The sequence below is a fragment of the Alnus glutinosa genome, chromosome 2 (assembly GCF_958979055.1).
Source record: "Alnus glutinosa chromosome 2, dhAlnGlut1.1, whole genome shotgun sequence".
Taxonomy (NCBI): Eukaryota; Viridiplantae; Streptophyta; class Magnoliopsida; order Fagales; family Betulaceae; genus Alnus; species Alnus glutinosa.
Window position 1 is genome coordinate 8,018,247 of NC_084887.1, and position 15,662 is coordinate 8,033,908.

At 39.2% G+C, this 15,662-nt stretch overlaps 1 protein-coding gene and 1 non-coding gene across 2 annotated transcripts; both read left to right on the plus strand.

The window, feature by feature from the left end:
• The first annotated feature begins 1,634 nt into the window (after positions 1–1,634).
• On the plus strand, positions 1,635–8,550 carry LOC133860839 (callose synthase 12-like). Its single transcript, XM_062296468.1, has 2 exons — positions 1,635–7,122; positions 8,121–8,550. Exon 1 carries the CDS (start codon positions 1,810–1,812, stop codon positions 7,114–7,116), a length of 5,307 nt encoding a protein of 1,768 aa, XP_062152452.1. The 5' UTR covers positions 1,635–1,809; the 3' UTR covers positions 7,117–7,122; positions 8,121–8,550.
• Positions 4,766–4,845, plus strand: LOC133862128 (small nucleolar RNA J33). Its single transcript, XR_009899151.1, has one exon. It is a non-coding gene; the product is annotated as a small nucleolar RNA J33 (small nucleolar RNA).
• Positions 8,551–15,662: the final 7,112 nt, after the last annotated feature.

The window sequence follows — 15,662 nt, forward strand, 5'->3', positions numbered from 1 at the left end:
GTTAGTTCAAATTCAATGCCTCTATTTTAAAATAATTTATAATTTGATATTTATTTTTGTGAAATTATCATTATTATTATTATTACTTTTTTATAATTTGAGAAAATGAGTAAGTCTTAAAATACTTTTTGAATCATTGTATTTATCTTTACGTGAGTGAATTTTGTGAGGAAAAAAAATCATTTAAAACCCCAAAAAAACACCTAAAGGGAATTAATAGGTGTTCTGAGACACAAATTATCAACTAACACTATCAGAAACACAATCCCAAAAATATTTATTAACAAAAATCTAAGTACAATAAATTAAAAGACAATATGTAACGATTTTTGTTTAATATATATATTCTTACATGTTTAAAGGATTCACGTCAATTTTATATGTGGGTTGTATAAAATTTTTTACAAACTAATTTATAAGAAATTTTTACACCGGAGTAATAGAGTACCAACAAGAAAAGTCTCACAAATTGTTTGTGTATTTACAAAATTTTTGTAATTCAAAGCTAGGCTTGTAATTCCACGCGCTTAATCTCCCCTCCAAAGCAGCTCAAAAAATCTGACTTTTTCTATTTTTTACAGTGATTTTTCACAAATGGACTTATTTTCTTTATTTTATTAATTTGCTTTGAGTTTCAACTTCTTTTAAGCTGTTGATAGAGTGTATTATATACATGAATATAAGAAAAGTAAGAAATCATTTGCATTTAATTTATAGCACAAGATAAAGGCATTTGATGCTCCATTAATATAGGTTAATGCCAATTTGCCAATAAAAGGTCGGGGTATCTATTTTTTCAATTTACCTTTTTTTTTTTTTTTTTTTTTTTTTGGTTGGTTTGGGTTTTCAATTATACTTTTTTTTTTCTTAATAAAAATACTAATAAATAATTTAAATACAAAATATTTATAAAAATATATAAATACTTTTTATCTTTTCGTGCTATGAGGTTTTATTATATTAACATATTTTTATTTTTATTATTTTTTAGCATAATATTTGTTTGTTTGTTTTAATAGCTTTTACAGTGATTATAGTCAAGGAATCTATTAAAAAAAAGTATAATTCTTTACTTTAATTATTATTATTTTTATACTCTCTCCAATAAATTTTTTATATGTATTATTTTGTGTGAAAGAATGAGGAAGAGAGATTATGAAAGAAGAAAGTGAAGAGGGAGAAAACAAAAAAAAATTGTTTCTAGTGTGAATAATGAATAGACTAGAGCCTATTTATTATTCACAGGAAAAATTTTATCCTTTCTATTTTGGAGACTAAAAATAGTTCATAATGCTTAAATTTAAATATTATAAACTATTTATCTATTTTATTGGATATACTTTAACATACAACATTTTTTATGTAAAATATTTTGAATTTAAATAAACAATCCTTTACAGCTTTACCCGACAAAACAAACAGTCAAAATGATTTACGAACCCAATTCAATTAAAAAAAAAAAAAGTAAAAAAATCTACAATATCAAAGAAGTCCAAAAAAAAAAAAAGAAAAAAAAAAGAAGAAGAAGAAACCGATGAAGACAGGAAAAATAATACGACCAGAAATTATCAAAGCAACACGGTTAAGGAAACAAAGAATAAAAAACTACGTCTAAAATTATAAAAAAAAAAAGAAAAAAAAAGAAGGAAGAAGAAGAACAGAAACCTAGAACGCGCAAACGCGCAAACGCGCCCAAATTTCGTCTATTCTGTTCCCCCCCTGTCATTCCGCTTTGCACGTTATCCGCCATCGCCTCCTTTTCCTCCGCTGTCATCCTAAACGCCCCGTTTTTCAGATCTCCCCTACGCCATGAGCCACCGGCAGCGGCCTTCTCCGGCCCAGCCGCGGCCCGCACCGGCGGAATCGGAGCCGTACAACATCATACCCATCCACAACCTGCTGGCAGACCACCCGTCCCTGCGGTTTCCTGAGGTCCGCGCAGTGACGAGCGCCCTCCGAGCGGTGGGGGACCTGAGAAAGCCGCCATACGGGCAATGGGCGCCCCACATGGACCTCCTGGATTGGCTGTCCCTCTTCTTCGGCTTCCAAAACGACAACGTCCGGAACCAGCGGGAGCACCTGGTGCTCCACCTGGCCAACGCCCAGATGCGCCTCTCGCCTCCCCCTGACAACATCGACGTCCTCGACGCCACCGTTTTGCGCCGCTTCCGGAAGAAGCTTCTTCGCAACTACAACGGCTGGTGCTCCTACCTCGGCAAGAAGTCTAACATCTGGATCTCCGATCGCCGGGAGGCCTCCGCCGCCGACTACCGCCGCGAGCTCCTCTACGTCTCGCTCTTCCTCCTCATCTGGGGCGAGGCCGCCAATCTCCGCTTCGTTCCCGAGTGCATCTGCTTTATCTTCCATAACATGGCCATGGAGCTCAACAAGATCCTCGAGGACTACATCGACGAGAACACCGGTCAGCCGGTCTTGCCCTCGTTGTCCGGTGAAAACGCGTTCTTGAACTGCGTGGTTAAACCCATCTACGAGACGATCCGGGCCGAGGTTCAGAGCAGCAAGGACGGCACTGCACCGCATCGTGTGTGGCGCAATTACGATGACATAAACGAGTATTTTTGGAGTAAACGGTGCTTTCAGAAGCTCAAATGGCCGATCGATTTGTCGAGTAATTTCTTCGTGAGGAGTGGTAGTGGGAAGCGCGTGGGGAAAACTGGGTTTGTGGAGCAGAGGTCGTTTTGGAACTTGTTCAGGAGCTTCGACAGGCTATGGGTGATGCTGGCGTTGTTTTTGCAGGCGGCGATTATCATAGCCTGGGAGGAGAAGGATTATCCATGGCATGCATTGAAGAGTAGGGACGTGCAAGTGAAAGTTTTGACAGTATTCTTCACGTGGAGTGGGTTGAGGTTCTTGAAGTCCTTGTTGGACGCTGCGATGCAGTATAGTTTGGTATCCAGAGAGACGCTGGGGCTCGGGGTGAGGATGGTGATGAAGAGCGTGGTTGCGGCCGTGTGGCTTTTGATTTTCGGGGTGTTCTATGGACGGATATGGTCTCAGAAAAAGGGCGATGGAAGGTGGTCCGCCGAGGCGAATCGGAGGGTGGTGACTTTTCTAGAGGTCGCGTTGGTTTTCGTGTTGCCGGAGATTTTGGCCATTTCGCTGTTTATTATTCCGTGGATTAGGAATTTCATCGAGGAGACGAATTGGAGGGTGTTCTATATGTTGTCGTGGTGGTTTCAGAGCAGGACTTTTGTGGGTCGTGGGTTGAGGGAGGGTCTTGTTGATAACATAAAGTACAGTTTGTTCTGGATTGTGGTGCTCGCTACCAAATTTTGTTTCAGTTATTTTTTGCAGATCAAACCCATGATCCGCCCAACAAAGGCGCTGTGGCATCTGACGGACGTGCACTATGAATGGTATCAGATTTTTAAAAAAAGCAACAAATTTGCGGTTGGGCTACTATGGCTTCCTGTCGCTCTGATTTACCTCATGGATATTCAGATTTGGTATTCGATCTATTCCTCTTTAGTTGGGGCAGGCGTGGGGTTATTTCAGCACTTGGGTGAGATTCGTAATATTGAACAATTGAGGCTGAGGTTCCAGTTCTTTGCAAGTGCTATTCAGTTCAATCTCATGCCGGAGGAGCAGCTGTTGAATGCAAGGGGGATGACGAACAGGTTTAAGGATGCCATCCACCGGTTGAAGCTGCGATATGGGCTCGGTCGGCCCTATAGGAAGCTTGAATCAAACCAGGTTGAGGCAAATAAGTTTGCTCTCATATGGAATGAGATTATTTCAATTTTCAGGGAAGAAGATATCATCTCTGACTGTGAGCTTGAGCTGTTGGAGCTGCCACAGAACTCTTGGAATGTCAGGGTCATCCGCTGGCCTACTTTCCTTCTCTGTAATGAGCTGCTGCTTGCACTCAGTCAGGCGAAGGAGTTGGTGGATGCTCCTGACAAGTGGCTCTGGTATAAGATATGCAAGAATGAGTACAGGCGCTGCGCTGTGATCGAAGCTTATGAGTCTCTCAAGCACTTGCTGCTGCTTGAGATTATAAAACGCAACACCGAAGAGCATTCCATTATGACCGTCTTTTTTCAAGAGATTGATCACTCTATTGAGATTGAGAGATTCACTAAAACGTTCAACATGACGGTACTACCGCAGCTCCACACCCAGTTGATCAAACTTGTTCAGCTATTGAAGAAACCTATGAAAGATCCCACCCAGGTGGTAAACGCTCTGCAGGCCATTTACGAGATTGCTAAACGAGATTTTTTCAACGAGAAGAGGAGCGTTGAACAGCTGAGGGAGGATGGTCTGGCTCCTCGTAATCCACCTTCCGCTCAGGGTCTGCTTTTTGAGAATGCTGTTAACTTACCTGATCCCGAGAAAGAGGCCTTTTATCGGCAGGTTAGGCGGCTGCACACGATTCTTACCTCCCGGGACTCGATGCACAATATCCCGGAAAATCTTGAGGCAAGACGCCGGATTGCCTTCTTTAGTAATTCCCTTTTCATGAACATGCCACACGCCCCCCAAGTTGAGAAAATGATGGCTTTCAGTGTTCTGACTCCTTACTACACTGAGGAAGTAGTGTATAGCAAAGAGCAACTTAGAACTGAGAATGAAGATGGGGTTTCGACCCTGTACTATTTGCAGACAATTTATGCTGATGAGTGGAAAAATTTTTTAGAGAGGATGCGCCGGGAAGGGATGGTGAAAGAGGATGAACTGTGGACAACTAAGCTGAGAGATCTCAGGCTTTGGGCCTCATACAGAGGCCAGACACTTTCCCGGACTGTAAGGGGAATGATGTATTACTATCGGGCTCTTAAGATGCTTGCATTTCTGGATTCTGCATCAGAAGTGGACATCCGGGAAGGATCACGGGAACTTGGTCCGATGGGACGAGATAGCTTGGATGGTTACAACTCAGAAAGGTCAGCTTCTATGAGGAGTTTGAGTAGAACAAGCAGTTCAGTGAACTTGTTATACAAAGGGCACGAGTATGGGACTGCTTTGATGAAGTACACATACGTGGTTGCCTGCCAGATATATGGGACTCAAAAGGCGAAAAAAGATCCCCATGCCGAGGAAATCTTGTATCTGATGAAAAACAATGAAGCCCTTCGAGTTGCCTATGTTGATGAGGTTTCCTCAGGGAGGGACGAGAAGGAATACTTCTCTGTCCTTGTGAAGTACGATCAGCAGTTGGAGAAGGAAGTGGAAATCTACAGGATAAAGTTGCCTGGTCCCTTAAAGCTTGGAGAGGGTAAACCGGAGAATCAAAATCATGCCATCATCTTCACCCGTGGTGATGCTGTTCAGACTATTGATATGAACCAAGACAACTATTTTGAAGAGGCTCTCAAAATGCGTAATCTGTTGGAAGAATTCAGGCTCTATTATGGTATCCGGAAGCCTACTATCTTGGGAGTTAGGGAGCACATTTTTACTGGTTCTGTTTCATCGCTTGCTTGGTTTATGTCGGCTCAGGAAACAAGTTTTGTGACCTTAGGACAGCGTGTTTTAGCAAACCCTTTGAAGGTTCGAATGCATTATGGCCATCCAGATGTTTTTGACAGGTTTTGGTTCATGACTCGTGGTGGCATCAGTAAAGCTTCTAGAGTGATTAACATCAGTGAGGACATTTTTGCTGGCTTTAATTGCACATTGCGTGGAGGCAATGTCACCCACCATGAATACATCCAAGTTGGCAAAGGAAGGGATGTTGGGTTGAATCAAGTATCCATGTTTGAGGCCAAGGTTGCTAGTGGAAATGGTGAGCAAGTTCTCAGCAGAGATGTCTACAGGTTGGGTCATAGGCTGGACTTCTTCCGGATGCTGTCATTCTTTTACACTACTGTGGGATTCTTTTTCAACACAATGGTGGTGATTCTCACTGTATATGCTTTTCTGTGGGGTCGACTCTATCTGGCTCTTAGTGGCGTTGAGGCTTCTGCCAACACAAAAAGCAATGCAGCACTCGGTACAATCTTGAATCAGCAGTTCATCATCCAGCTTGGTCTGTTCACTGCTCTTCCCATGATAGTGGAGAACACTCTTGAGCTTGGGTTCCTTCATGCTATCTGGGATTTCTTGACAATGCAGCTCCAGCTGTCATCTGTTTTCTACTCATTCTCTATGGGAACTCGCGCTCACTACTTTGGCCGGACTATTCTTCATGGCGGCGCAAAATACCGGGCCACTGGTCGTGGTTTTGTCGTGCAGCACAAGAGTTTTGCAGAGAATTATAGACTCTATGCTCGTAGCCACTTTGTGAAGGCGATTGAACTTGGGCTGATACTAATAGTTTATGCAGCGCACAGTTCTATAGCTGCCGACACATTTGTTTACATAGCCATGACCATCACAAGTTGGTTCCTGGTTATGTCATGGATTATGGCTCCCTTCGTGTTCAATCCTTCTGGGTTTGATTGGTTGAAGACTGTTTATGATTTTGATGACTTCATGAACTGGATTTGGTTCCGTGGCAGTGTGTTTGCAAAATCTGAACAGAGCTGGGAAAGATGGTGGTACGAGGAGCAGGATCATCTAAGGACGACTGGCATTTGGGGAAAGGTACTGGAAATAATCTTGGACCTACGATTCTTCTTTTTTCAGTATGGGATAGTATACCAGTTAAACATTGCTGCTGGGAGTACCAGTATTGCTGTTTACTTGTTGTCTTGGATCTATGTGTTTGTGGCGTTTGGTATATATGTGGTAATAGCATATGCTAGGGATAAATATGCAGCAAGAGACCACATCTACTATCGTCTAGTCCAGTTTCTCGTGATCATACTTGCAATACTTGTGATAATTGCCCTGCTGGAATTCACCGGTTTTACGTTTGTTGATATTTTCACTAGTCTGTTGGCATTCATCCCCACTGGATGGGGCCTGATATTGATTGCCCAAGTATTCCGGCCGGTGCTGCAGTCCACTATACTTTGGGAGCTTGTTATTTCTGTGTCTCGGCTGTATGATGTAATGTTTGGAGTCATTGTCATGGCTCCTGTGGCTCTACTGTCATGGTTGCCTGGGTTTCAGTCAATGCAGACGAGGATCCTTTTCAACGAAGCATTTAGCAGGGGCCTCCGCATTTTCCAGATTGTTACGGGGAAAAAATCTAAGGTGGACTTATGATTTGAGGTACTTTCATGGGAAACTTCTTTCTGCTTATTCAAAAGGTTTTTGAAAAATGTTCCTTTTTCCTCCCTTTTAATAGATGTCGTCTATTGACTGCAAATACTGAAGTTGAATTATATTTTGGTTATGAACCTCTCTGGTTGACTGTTTTGTTCTGAATCTATGTTGCTAAGTCAGTAAGAGTGGCTAAGTTGGATAAATGATATAACAATGAGGTCATCATCTTCGTGGATGCCCAAAATTTAATGTTGGAAACCTGGAAAAACATAATGGGTATGGGGGTATCGAATACAGTTCAGATTTGTTGAGGGACTGTTATTTTGTGTTCAAGCACCTCAGCTTCTTTTTCATTAAAATTGTATAAAGACCATAGTGCTTGGCTTATTGTGCCTGTCTTCAAGCCTCGAGTCCACTATTCATAGATGGTCAGGCATGAACTTTGTTGTCCTCCTAGTCTTCCTAGTATGTTTTCGGGCATTGGACAAATCGCTTGTTAAATAGGTGGCTCTCTAGTAGAACCAAGGCAATGTGTACTTTAACATCAAGAACAATCAAATTCTCTTTTACTCATAAAAACAAATAATAAAAAAAAAAAATTAAGAACAAGTATTACTTACGAAATTTTCTGGGATTTTTGCTATTTTAAGGCATATTTTGACATAAGATATCTTTCTCTAGCATGGCATATCTAAGTTTTCTCTGAGCCTTGTTGATCTTTTGATGTCTTTGAGGGGTGCTCTCTTTTTTGTGCACCTCCACCCCTCTGCTTTCTATATTTGTCTGTTTTCCTTGTGGCTTTAGAGAATCATCCTTAGTTTTTTTCCTTAAAAATTCCAGTAGAGTTTGATTTGCTTATCAATTATGTTCCACATGGTGCTTGTAAATATTTTTAAACCTTGTTTATTTTATTTCTGTTTTTTTTTTTTTTTGAAATGATAAATATATATATATATCCTTTGAAGCTTCTTCCCATTGCTCAGAGAGTGCCTCATGTTTTGCAGGTCTGATGTCAGTGTGAGGTGTAGAGGAACGATAGAAGTTGAGAGGCTTGATTTCTTTTTTGCTTTGTGGAGGTTCTCGTGTGTATTCCAGAAAGGGCTTCCATTACATTTCATTTCAATTTCAGCAGTAGGTAAAGGACATTATTATTTCATTCATCACAGGGTTCATCTTCCCTTTACTAGTGTAATTAGTAATTTTTTTTTTATTTCATTTTTTTATTTTTTTCTCATTTTCAAAGTAAAATTTGGTAGGGTTGCTCTTGGTTACATGTGCTTAACTTCCCACTTCCCCACAATTCTCCATGTTTTGAAAGATATAGCTTTTTTAAAAGTCTGTACCGAGTATAGAGCATAGCGTGGTAATTTGCTGAGATTGTTAGAATATTTGCTATTCTTTGGTCAGAAATTGAGCTAGTATCGGTTTTACTCATTCTTAATCTGTGATCTGATTTGGCTCACCTTTCTCTTCCTTTAACCCCAAAGGGTGGTTGTCTTGGACTTTGGTGAGTGCATGTTGGACGTGGCAAACAATTCTTTGGGGCCACGTCCCGTGGCAAAGTCTTGAATTACCTTATTTGTGTGGTGGTAATATTCAGGGGTGGGTACACGAAATGGCAGTCTTGAAGAGAATTCTCCTCATTTTTTTAAAAAAAAAAAAAAAAAAAAAAATCCTTTTCACTTTAGTTATTTATATGAGCTATGGATGGGTCTCTAATAATCTTTACCATTGGATCGTTTTTCATTTTTATTTTTGGGTCGCGGACCATAAGAGCGTGAAATGAATGCATATTGACATTTCATGGGCTTGTTCTCTTTTATTTTTAATTAAAAAATAAAAATAAAAGCAATACAAGGGAAGCATGGATTATACATGAAAAAAACAAGGAAAATTGGTGTACAGTCATACAAGGACTCCAATATAATCAGCGTAGTGTGACATAAACCTAAACGTTATTGGGAAATGGGTCAAAAGATTGGTTCAGTTCAATTGAATCTTGGCATACTGGGCAAGAAAAGGGTTGCCATTAACTGTGGTTTGTATTAGAAAATAAAGAGAAGGAGATGGTTGTCTGTAATGGAAGAGGGAGAGAACACGAAGGTAAACAAAGGACTACATTGTTACTGATTTCACTTACGTATTCTGATTACAAAATAGTCTAATATATAGACTTGAGAAAGGGTTAAGAACCAGAGGATAAAGGGAAAAACTAAATGAGAAATACAAGAAGGTATGGGTGGAAGATTTGAGGAATGGTCTTGAGACTGGCGTGGATGACTTTGCTGTTGCAGAGAAGTGGGCAGTGGGCTTGCTGCAGAGATGCTTGACTTGCTGTGGATGACTTGCTGCAGATATGGCTTGCAGCTCTTAGATGCCTTGCTGCAGAGGTTAATCCTCTAATAGTTTGAAGGAGCGGTCCAAGGTTGGAATTGCCAGCATCGACATTAGTTGTTGCAAGTTTGGGAGCTGTAGCAAGGGAGAGAGCAGCAGTAGTGGTTGAGAACTGTTGGAATAGAATACCAACGCAAAGACTGGCAGGAGAGGTACCCAACGATGAAGGCATAGGATTCAAAATTTGGTTGGATTGGAGCTATTGGAACGGAATGCCATCGCAAAGACCGGCAGCAGTACCTAGCAATGAAGGCATAGGACACCGAAATTGGATCTGCAACCAAATCTGGAGGTCTCTATAGACAAAATAGGGTACCAACTATGGAGATCCAAGCATGAGGATTTGAGGAGCTAGAGATTTGCTAAGGATGAGGAAATAGAAGCTCATGTGAGAAGATTCTAGAGACGGAAAATAGAGACGAGAGCTCTCTTAAGTTTAGACAAATAAGATTAACGACTTTTTTACACATAGTTTATGCTTGAAAAATGCTTTAGCTACTACAACTTTTCCTATAATATGATATGACTAATCCCCATGTGAATGACTAATCCCCAACTGCAAGTAAAAAACCAAATTCTCGATGCTTGGCGAGCTGGACAGTTTGGCCATAGGAACGGGGGCAAGTGATATAGAGATAAATAACTCTCTAAACAAAGTGCTGAAAAAGCCATTCCCACAAACAGTTATAGCACAACTATGAATCTACCATGTCGCAAATAATTAGACAACACCCATCAGGAAACCTTGCACATAAAGAGTCACAAATCACCTGAAATTTTTAAAGGAGTTTGACTTTATGGAGTGATTTGTAAATTAAGTCAACCACAAAGATCTTTGAATTAATTTTGATACTAATAAAGTCTGTTGCTGTATCACATGATGAAGTGTGAGTATATAAATTTTTATTTTTTTTGAGTAAAGTGTAATTTTAAATAAAATATCATTTGGGGGTGTGTTTTTAAAAACATGCTTTTACTTTTAAAGGTTAAAACTGTAATTTTACCAAGCATTTAACCGCTTTTTAAAAAATCGCGTTTTCAAATTATACGTTTTAAAATCTCAAACAGGCTTTAAGTTTTACATAAATCATCACTGCAAGAAATTTGTATGTCTCTCCCTAAATTAACTCATTGGTTTTGCTAATTGCCGGCCAGGAGAGTTTATTTCTGCACAAGAAAGGGAACATTGTTTGAGCTTAGTGGGGTTGAGCCTCCAAGATAAGACTTATATATATATATATGATTTTAGCCATCAAAGCTAACACTAGCACCTTAAGGTTTACATTCAAGTGTCTATCAATAATGTAGATTCCGATGGGGAGACTCTAATTTCACTTGGACGTTTGTGCTATAAATGAGCCTCACAAGGGATTACACTTGACCAAAGGCCAATACAAATACAAGAGAAGCTCATACATGCCCGAAGGCAAAAAATCAATGCCCGTAGGCCATTGTGGCTAGATTGTGACTAGAGATAACGAAACTCCACCTACTAAGTCAAAAAAAACCTGACTTAAAGCAGTCTATCAATTGATACACTGTGAGAAAGATCAAGAATATACATAACAACAGCTACCCAAATAATAAATAAACATTACAAGGAGTAGACTTTAAGCCTCTCTTAACAATAAAGCACAACCTTGCACAAAGAAGAGAGGCAGATTTAGCATCAAGCCATCAAACAGTCCCCATAATGTTTGAAAATTACAAAGGTAAATCGTAACAGAAGACACAAGCAGAAAAAACAACAACACAGTGCCAGCAGAAGAAACAGCCGGAGACGACGGGGCGTGGGGAACATGCGCCATCACTAGTACCACCCAGCCGAAGATCAGCCGCCAGAGATCCCATCCCCACCGTGCAAGGCTAGAAAATTGCGGAACGTGGCCGTCATGTGCGCCAAAGAGCAAAGGACTCTCTGGCGTGTGCAGGCCACGCGCCGAACTCCGACATACGGCGTGACCTGTACGACTGGTAGCAGGAGCAGACGGCGACGAAGAACTCGGCTGAGGGGCGCGTGTCTAGCAGAAATCGGCGGACGTGTGTAGATCTGGCTTCAAAAGCTGAAGAAAAAAAACAATACAAAACCGGCCAAAAACACTCCGACGATGACACAACAAACCGGCAACTCCCCCAACCTGAACAACTAGCGTTGAGACTTCATGCCTGAACCAACAAAACACAAACCACCATAGCCCAAAGGGCTAGGTGAACAACAACCCCAACCGGATCAACCGGGGGAACAAAAGCCCTACAGCCTTAAAGGCTGAAAGAATAACTAAACTCTAAAAAATCTAGGAGACACCACTACAGGGAGAGGGAGACGTAGAGCCTCCCTCTCCCAGCAAAACCAACTTCAAACGAAGGACTCTCTCAAGAAAAAAAGGGAGTTTCTCTCTCCTCGAGATAATCATGGTAACATTACTCGGTACTGAATAATTTGCATATAATTTGCACATATATATACATATCAATCATGTTTAAAAATAAAATAAAAACTAAAAAAATATGACAGGATAAATGGGAGGAAAATTTTGTAACACATAGCTAGTTAAGAGAATTTAACACAATTTTTTATGCAAGTTTTATAAGATTTTTTTTATTTTTTTTATTTTTTTTATACATTTTTCATACAAACAGCCCCTTGGGTGATCTTTCTATAGCCAAGTCTTGTTACGTCAGCATTAATTAATAATGGCCCTTCATATTCTCTAACTTCTCCAATTGGCATTACCTTCGAAGGTTTGAAATTTTGCTTAGCAGTTGTTCATCATTGTATTCATGTCGTTGCTTTTAGCCGTTGAGTTTGAATTTTGACCATTATAACTATCGATCACTAACGTCAGCAGTTTTTCAACCCCAATAATTCACAAAATTGATTGGAGGAAAACACTGCTTCAAGATTTCCTCCGACGTGAAAATTAAATGTTGCATTAAAAATGTATGTGAAAATTATTATTTATTTTTTTCTTTCCTTTTGGCTTCATCTGTTGTTCAAGAGTTTAGCTATTTCTTTTGAATAGTGGACTTCTGAGCAGCTTTTGTGACCAATTGCTTCCTCGGAGCCTTGCCTTTGGTGGACTTGTGAGCGGTTTGCTTGGTGCGGGCCATTGGAATAATGGCTGGAGCTGGAGGAAGAGATGAAGAGACGGGTTGCTTTGGGGGGGGGGAGGAATTGTGTACGTGATTAATTATTATCCACATTCGCGTGATTATTGAGTTTATTAAATGTGATTGTTATCTGCTATCTGCATATGATGCAATAGTTTTGAATTACTATTTAAATTTATATTTAAAATTAAATAATAGATTGCGCGAATTTTGCAAGGGTGAGAATCCGATTGCATATTCTCATTCTCGTTGCGGAAATTGCTCCAACAACATATATAAAATAAAATAAAAATAAATAATAAAAGAAAATTAAAAAAGAAAAGAAGATTCTCGTTGTGGAAATTGACTGGAAAACGTTTGTTAAGGAAAGTGAGCCAGCTTCCACCACTTTTGTCTACGTAAGAAAGGACTTTGGTCTTCAGAGTTCTTTTTCATCATATATTATTAAATGTACACAGAACACAAACACAATTTCTATTATTATTTTACCCTGCTGATGTGAATCAACTTTTTAGCATTATTCTAAAATCTTTGACATTTCAATCCTATTGTTAAATATTAAAAATGTTACTATACCATCATTCATATGCTGATGTGATAATGTTTATCAGTTATTGATTTCTTTTAGTAAGAGTTGATTTAAATGCTGATAGACCGATGGACACTCTAATATCAATCTTATGAATTGAGGGTGTATAGTGTAGCATTGCTTGTTGAACATATTAAACTCAATACTAGTTCCAAAAGTTTAATCAAACTGAAAATAGTAAATTCTAGAGTTAAGGTATGAATTAAGACTTTGACTGTAATATTATGTTAAAATTACCATTGATTTCGAAAATTTAAGCAATAATTAATATTTAAATAACATATTCACAAAAGTGTCTTTAATTTGTAAAAATACATGATAATTGTAAAGTGATTAAATCCTAATATTCGGTTTGGGTTGACCTAAACGGGTTGGCAATTCGGCTTGTCGTGTCGGGTTCAGGTCTACTTGGTTGACCCGTTAACCTGTTTAGGTCAACCCAAACCCAACACGATTAGCTAAATGGGTTGGACGGGTCACCTATCGGGTTGTCATGTCAACCCATTTAACTAAACGGGTCTTAAACGGGTTGATGGGTCGTAAATAGGTTGGTGGGTGACCCGATAATTAAATGGGTTATAAATGGGTTGGCGGGTTGACCCGCCAAACCATTTATAATTGTGTCGGTAAACATGTCATCCCGCAAACTCATTTAACCTAAACCCTAAACCTGTAATTTCGTGTCGTGTTTGTATTAGATTCGCGGGTCGTGTCAAAACTGTCAACCTTACTTGTGCCCCTTTATGACAATTGCTTAAGAATAAATCAAAGAATAATATATGAGTTTTCATTCTTTTGAGGGGAGATTTGAGGGAGTTCCTTCGAATAAGATGTTGGGAATCTGGCTGGCAATTTTTGACACGACTTGCAAATTCGGTAAAAACTCAATACGAAATTAAAGGGTTAGAGTTGAGGAGTCTGTCCTATTTAATTAAATGGGCCGGGTTAGGTTTGACCTATATAGTCTTATACCAATACTTCGACATGACTGGAACCCGACATGCAATATAATGACATGCAATTTTTGACATGATCTGTGAATTCGATGCAAATTCAATACAAAATTAGAAAGTTAGGGTTAAAGGGTTTGACTTGTTGGTGAGTTATAATTTTGGATGGTACTTGGTGCTCTATTTATGTATTGTAAAGATATTTGTTAAAAAAAACAAAAACAAAGGGTACATGTGAATACTCTTCGCTAATCGCTATTGTTATTTATTTATTTATTTTTGACATGAATCGCTATTGTTATTTGATAATGAGTCTAGATTATTCATAATTAAATAATTTGAGTGCGTTACAGCATAAAACAAGAGGAATGGGCTCAAAAACCTAGCTCCGACTAGGCACCAAAAGCGTATGCTCCGGCTAGGCACTTGAAGACCAAGCCCTGAGTTTGGTACACAAAATCCAAGTCCCCCTCTCAGTGCGAGAAGACCAAGCATCTCAATGATATGACTAATCCCCATGTGAATGACTAATCCCCAACTGTAAGTAAAAAACCAAATTCTCGATGCTTGGCGAGCTGGACAGTTTGGCCATAGGAATGGGGGCAAGTGATACAGAGATAAACAACTCTCTAAACAAAGTGCTGAAAAAGCCATTCCCACAACAGTTATAGCACAACTATGAATCTACCATGTCGCAAATAATTAGACAACACCCATAAGGAAACCTTACACATAAAGAGTCACAAATCACCTGAAATTTTTAACGGAGTTTGACTCTATGGAGTGATTTATAAATTAAGTCAACCACAAAGATCTTTGAATTAATTTTGATACTAATAAAGTCTGTTGCTCTATCACATGATGGAGTGTGAGTATATACATTTTTATTTTTTTTTGAGTAAAGTGTGATTTTAAACCAAATCGTCAAAAACTGTATCATTTGGGAGTGTGTTTTTAAAAACATGTTTTTAATTTTAAAGGTTAAAACTGCGATTTTATCAAATATTTAACCGCTTTTTAAAAAATCGCGTTTTCAAATTACACGTTTTAAAATCTCAAACAGGTCATAAGTTTTGCATAAATCATCACTGCAAGAAATTTGTATGTCTCTCTCTAAATTAACTCATTGGTTTTGCTAATTGCCTGTCAGGAGAGTTTATTTTTGCACAAGAAAAGGGACATTGTTTGAGCTTAGTGGGCTTGAGCCTCCAAGATAAGACTTATATATATATATATATATATATATATATAAATATAAATGATTTTAGCCAACAAAGCTAACACTAGCACCTTAAGGTTTACATTCTAGTGTCTATCAATAATGTAGATTCCGATGGGGAGACTCTAATTTCATTTGGACGTTTGTGCTATAAATGAGCCTCATAGGGGATTACACTTGACCAAAGGCCAATACAAATACAAGAGAAGCTCATACATGCCCGAAGGCAAAAAACCACTGCCCGTAGGCCATTGTGGCTAGATTGTGACTAGAGATAACGAAA

Coding starts and splice junctions, on each gene's coding strand:
- LOC133860839 (XM_062296468.1), top strand. CDS start 1,810: ATGAGCCACCGGCAGCGGCCTTCTCCGGCCCAGCCGCGGCCCGCACCG.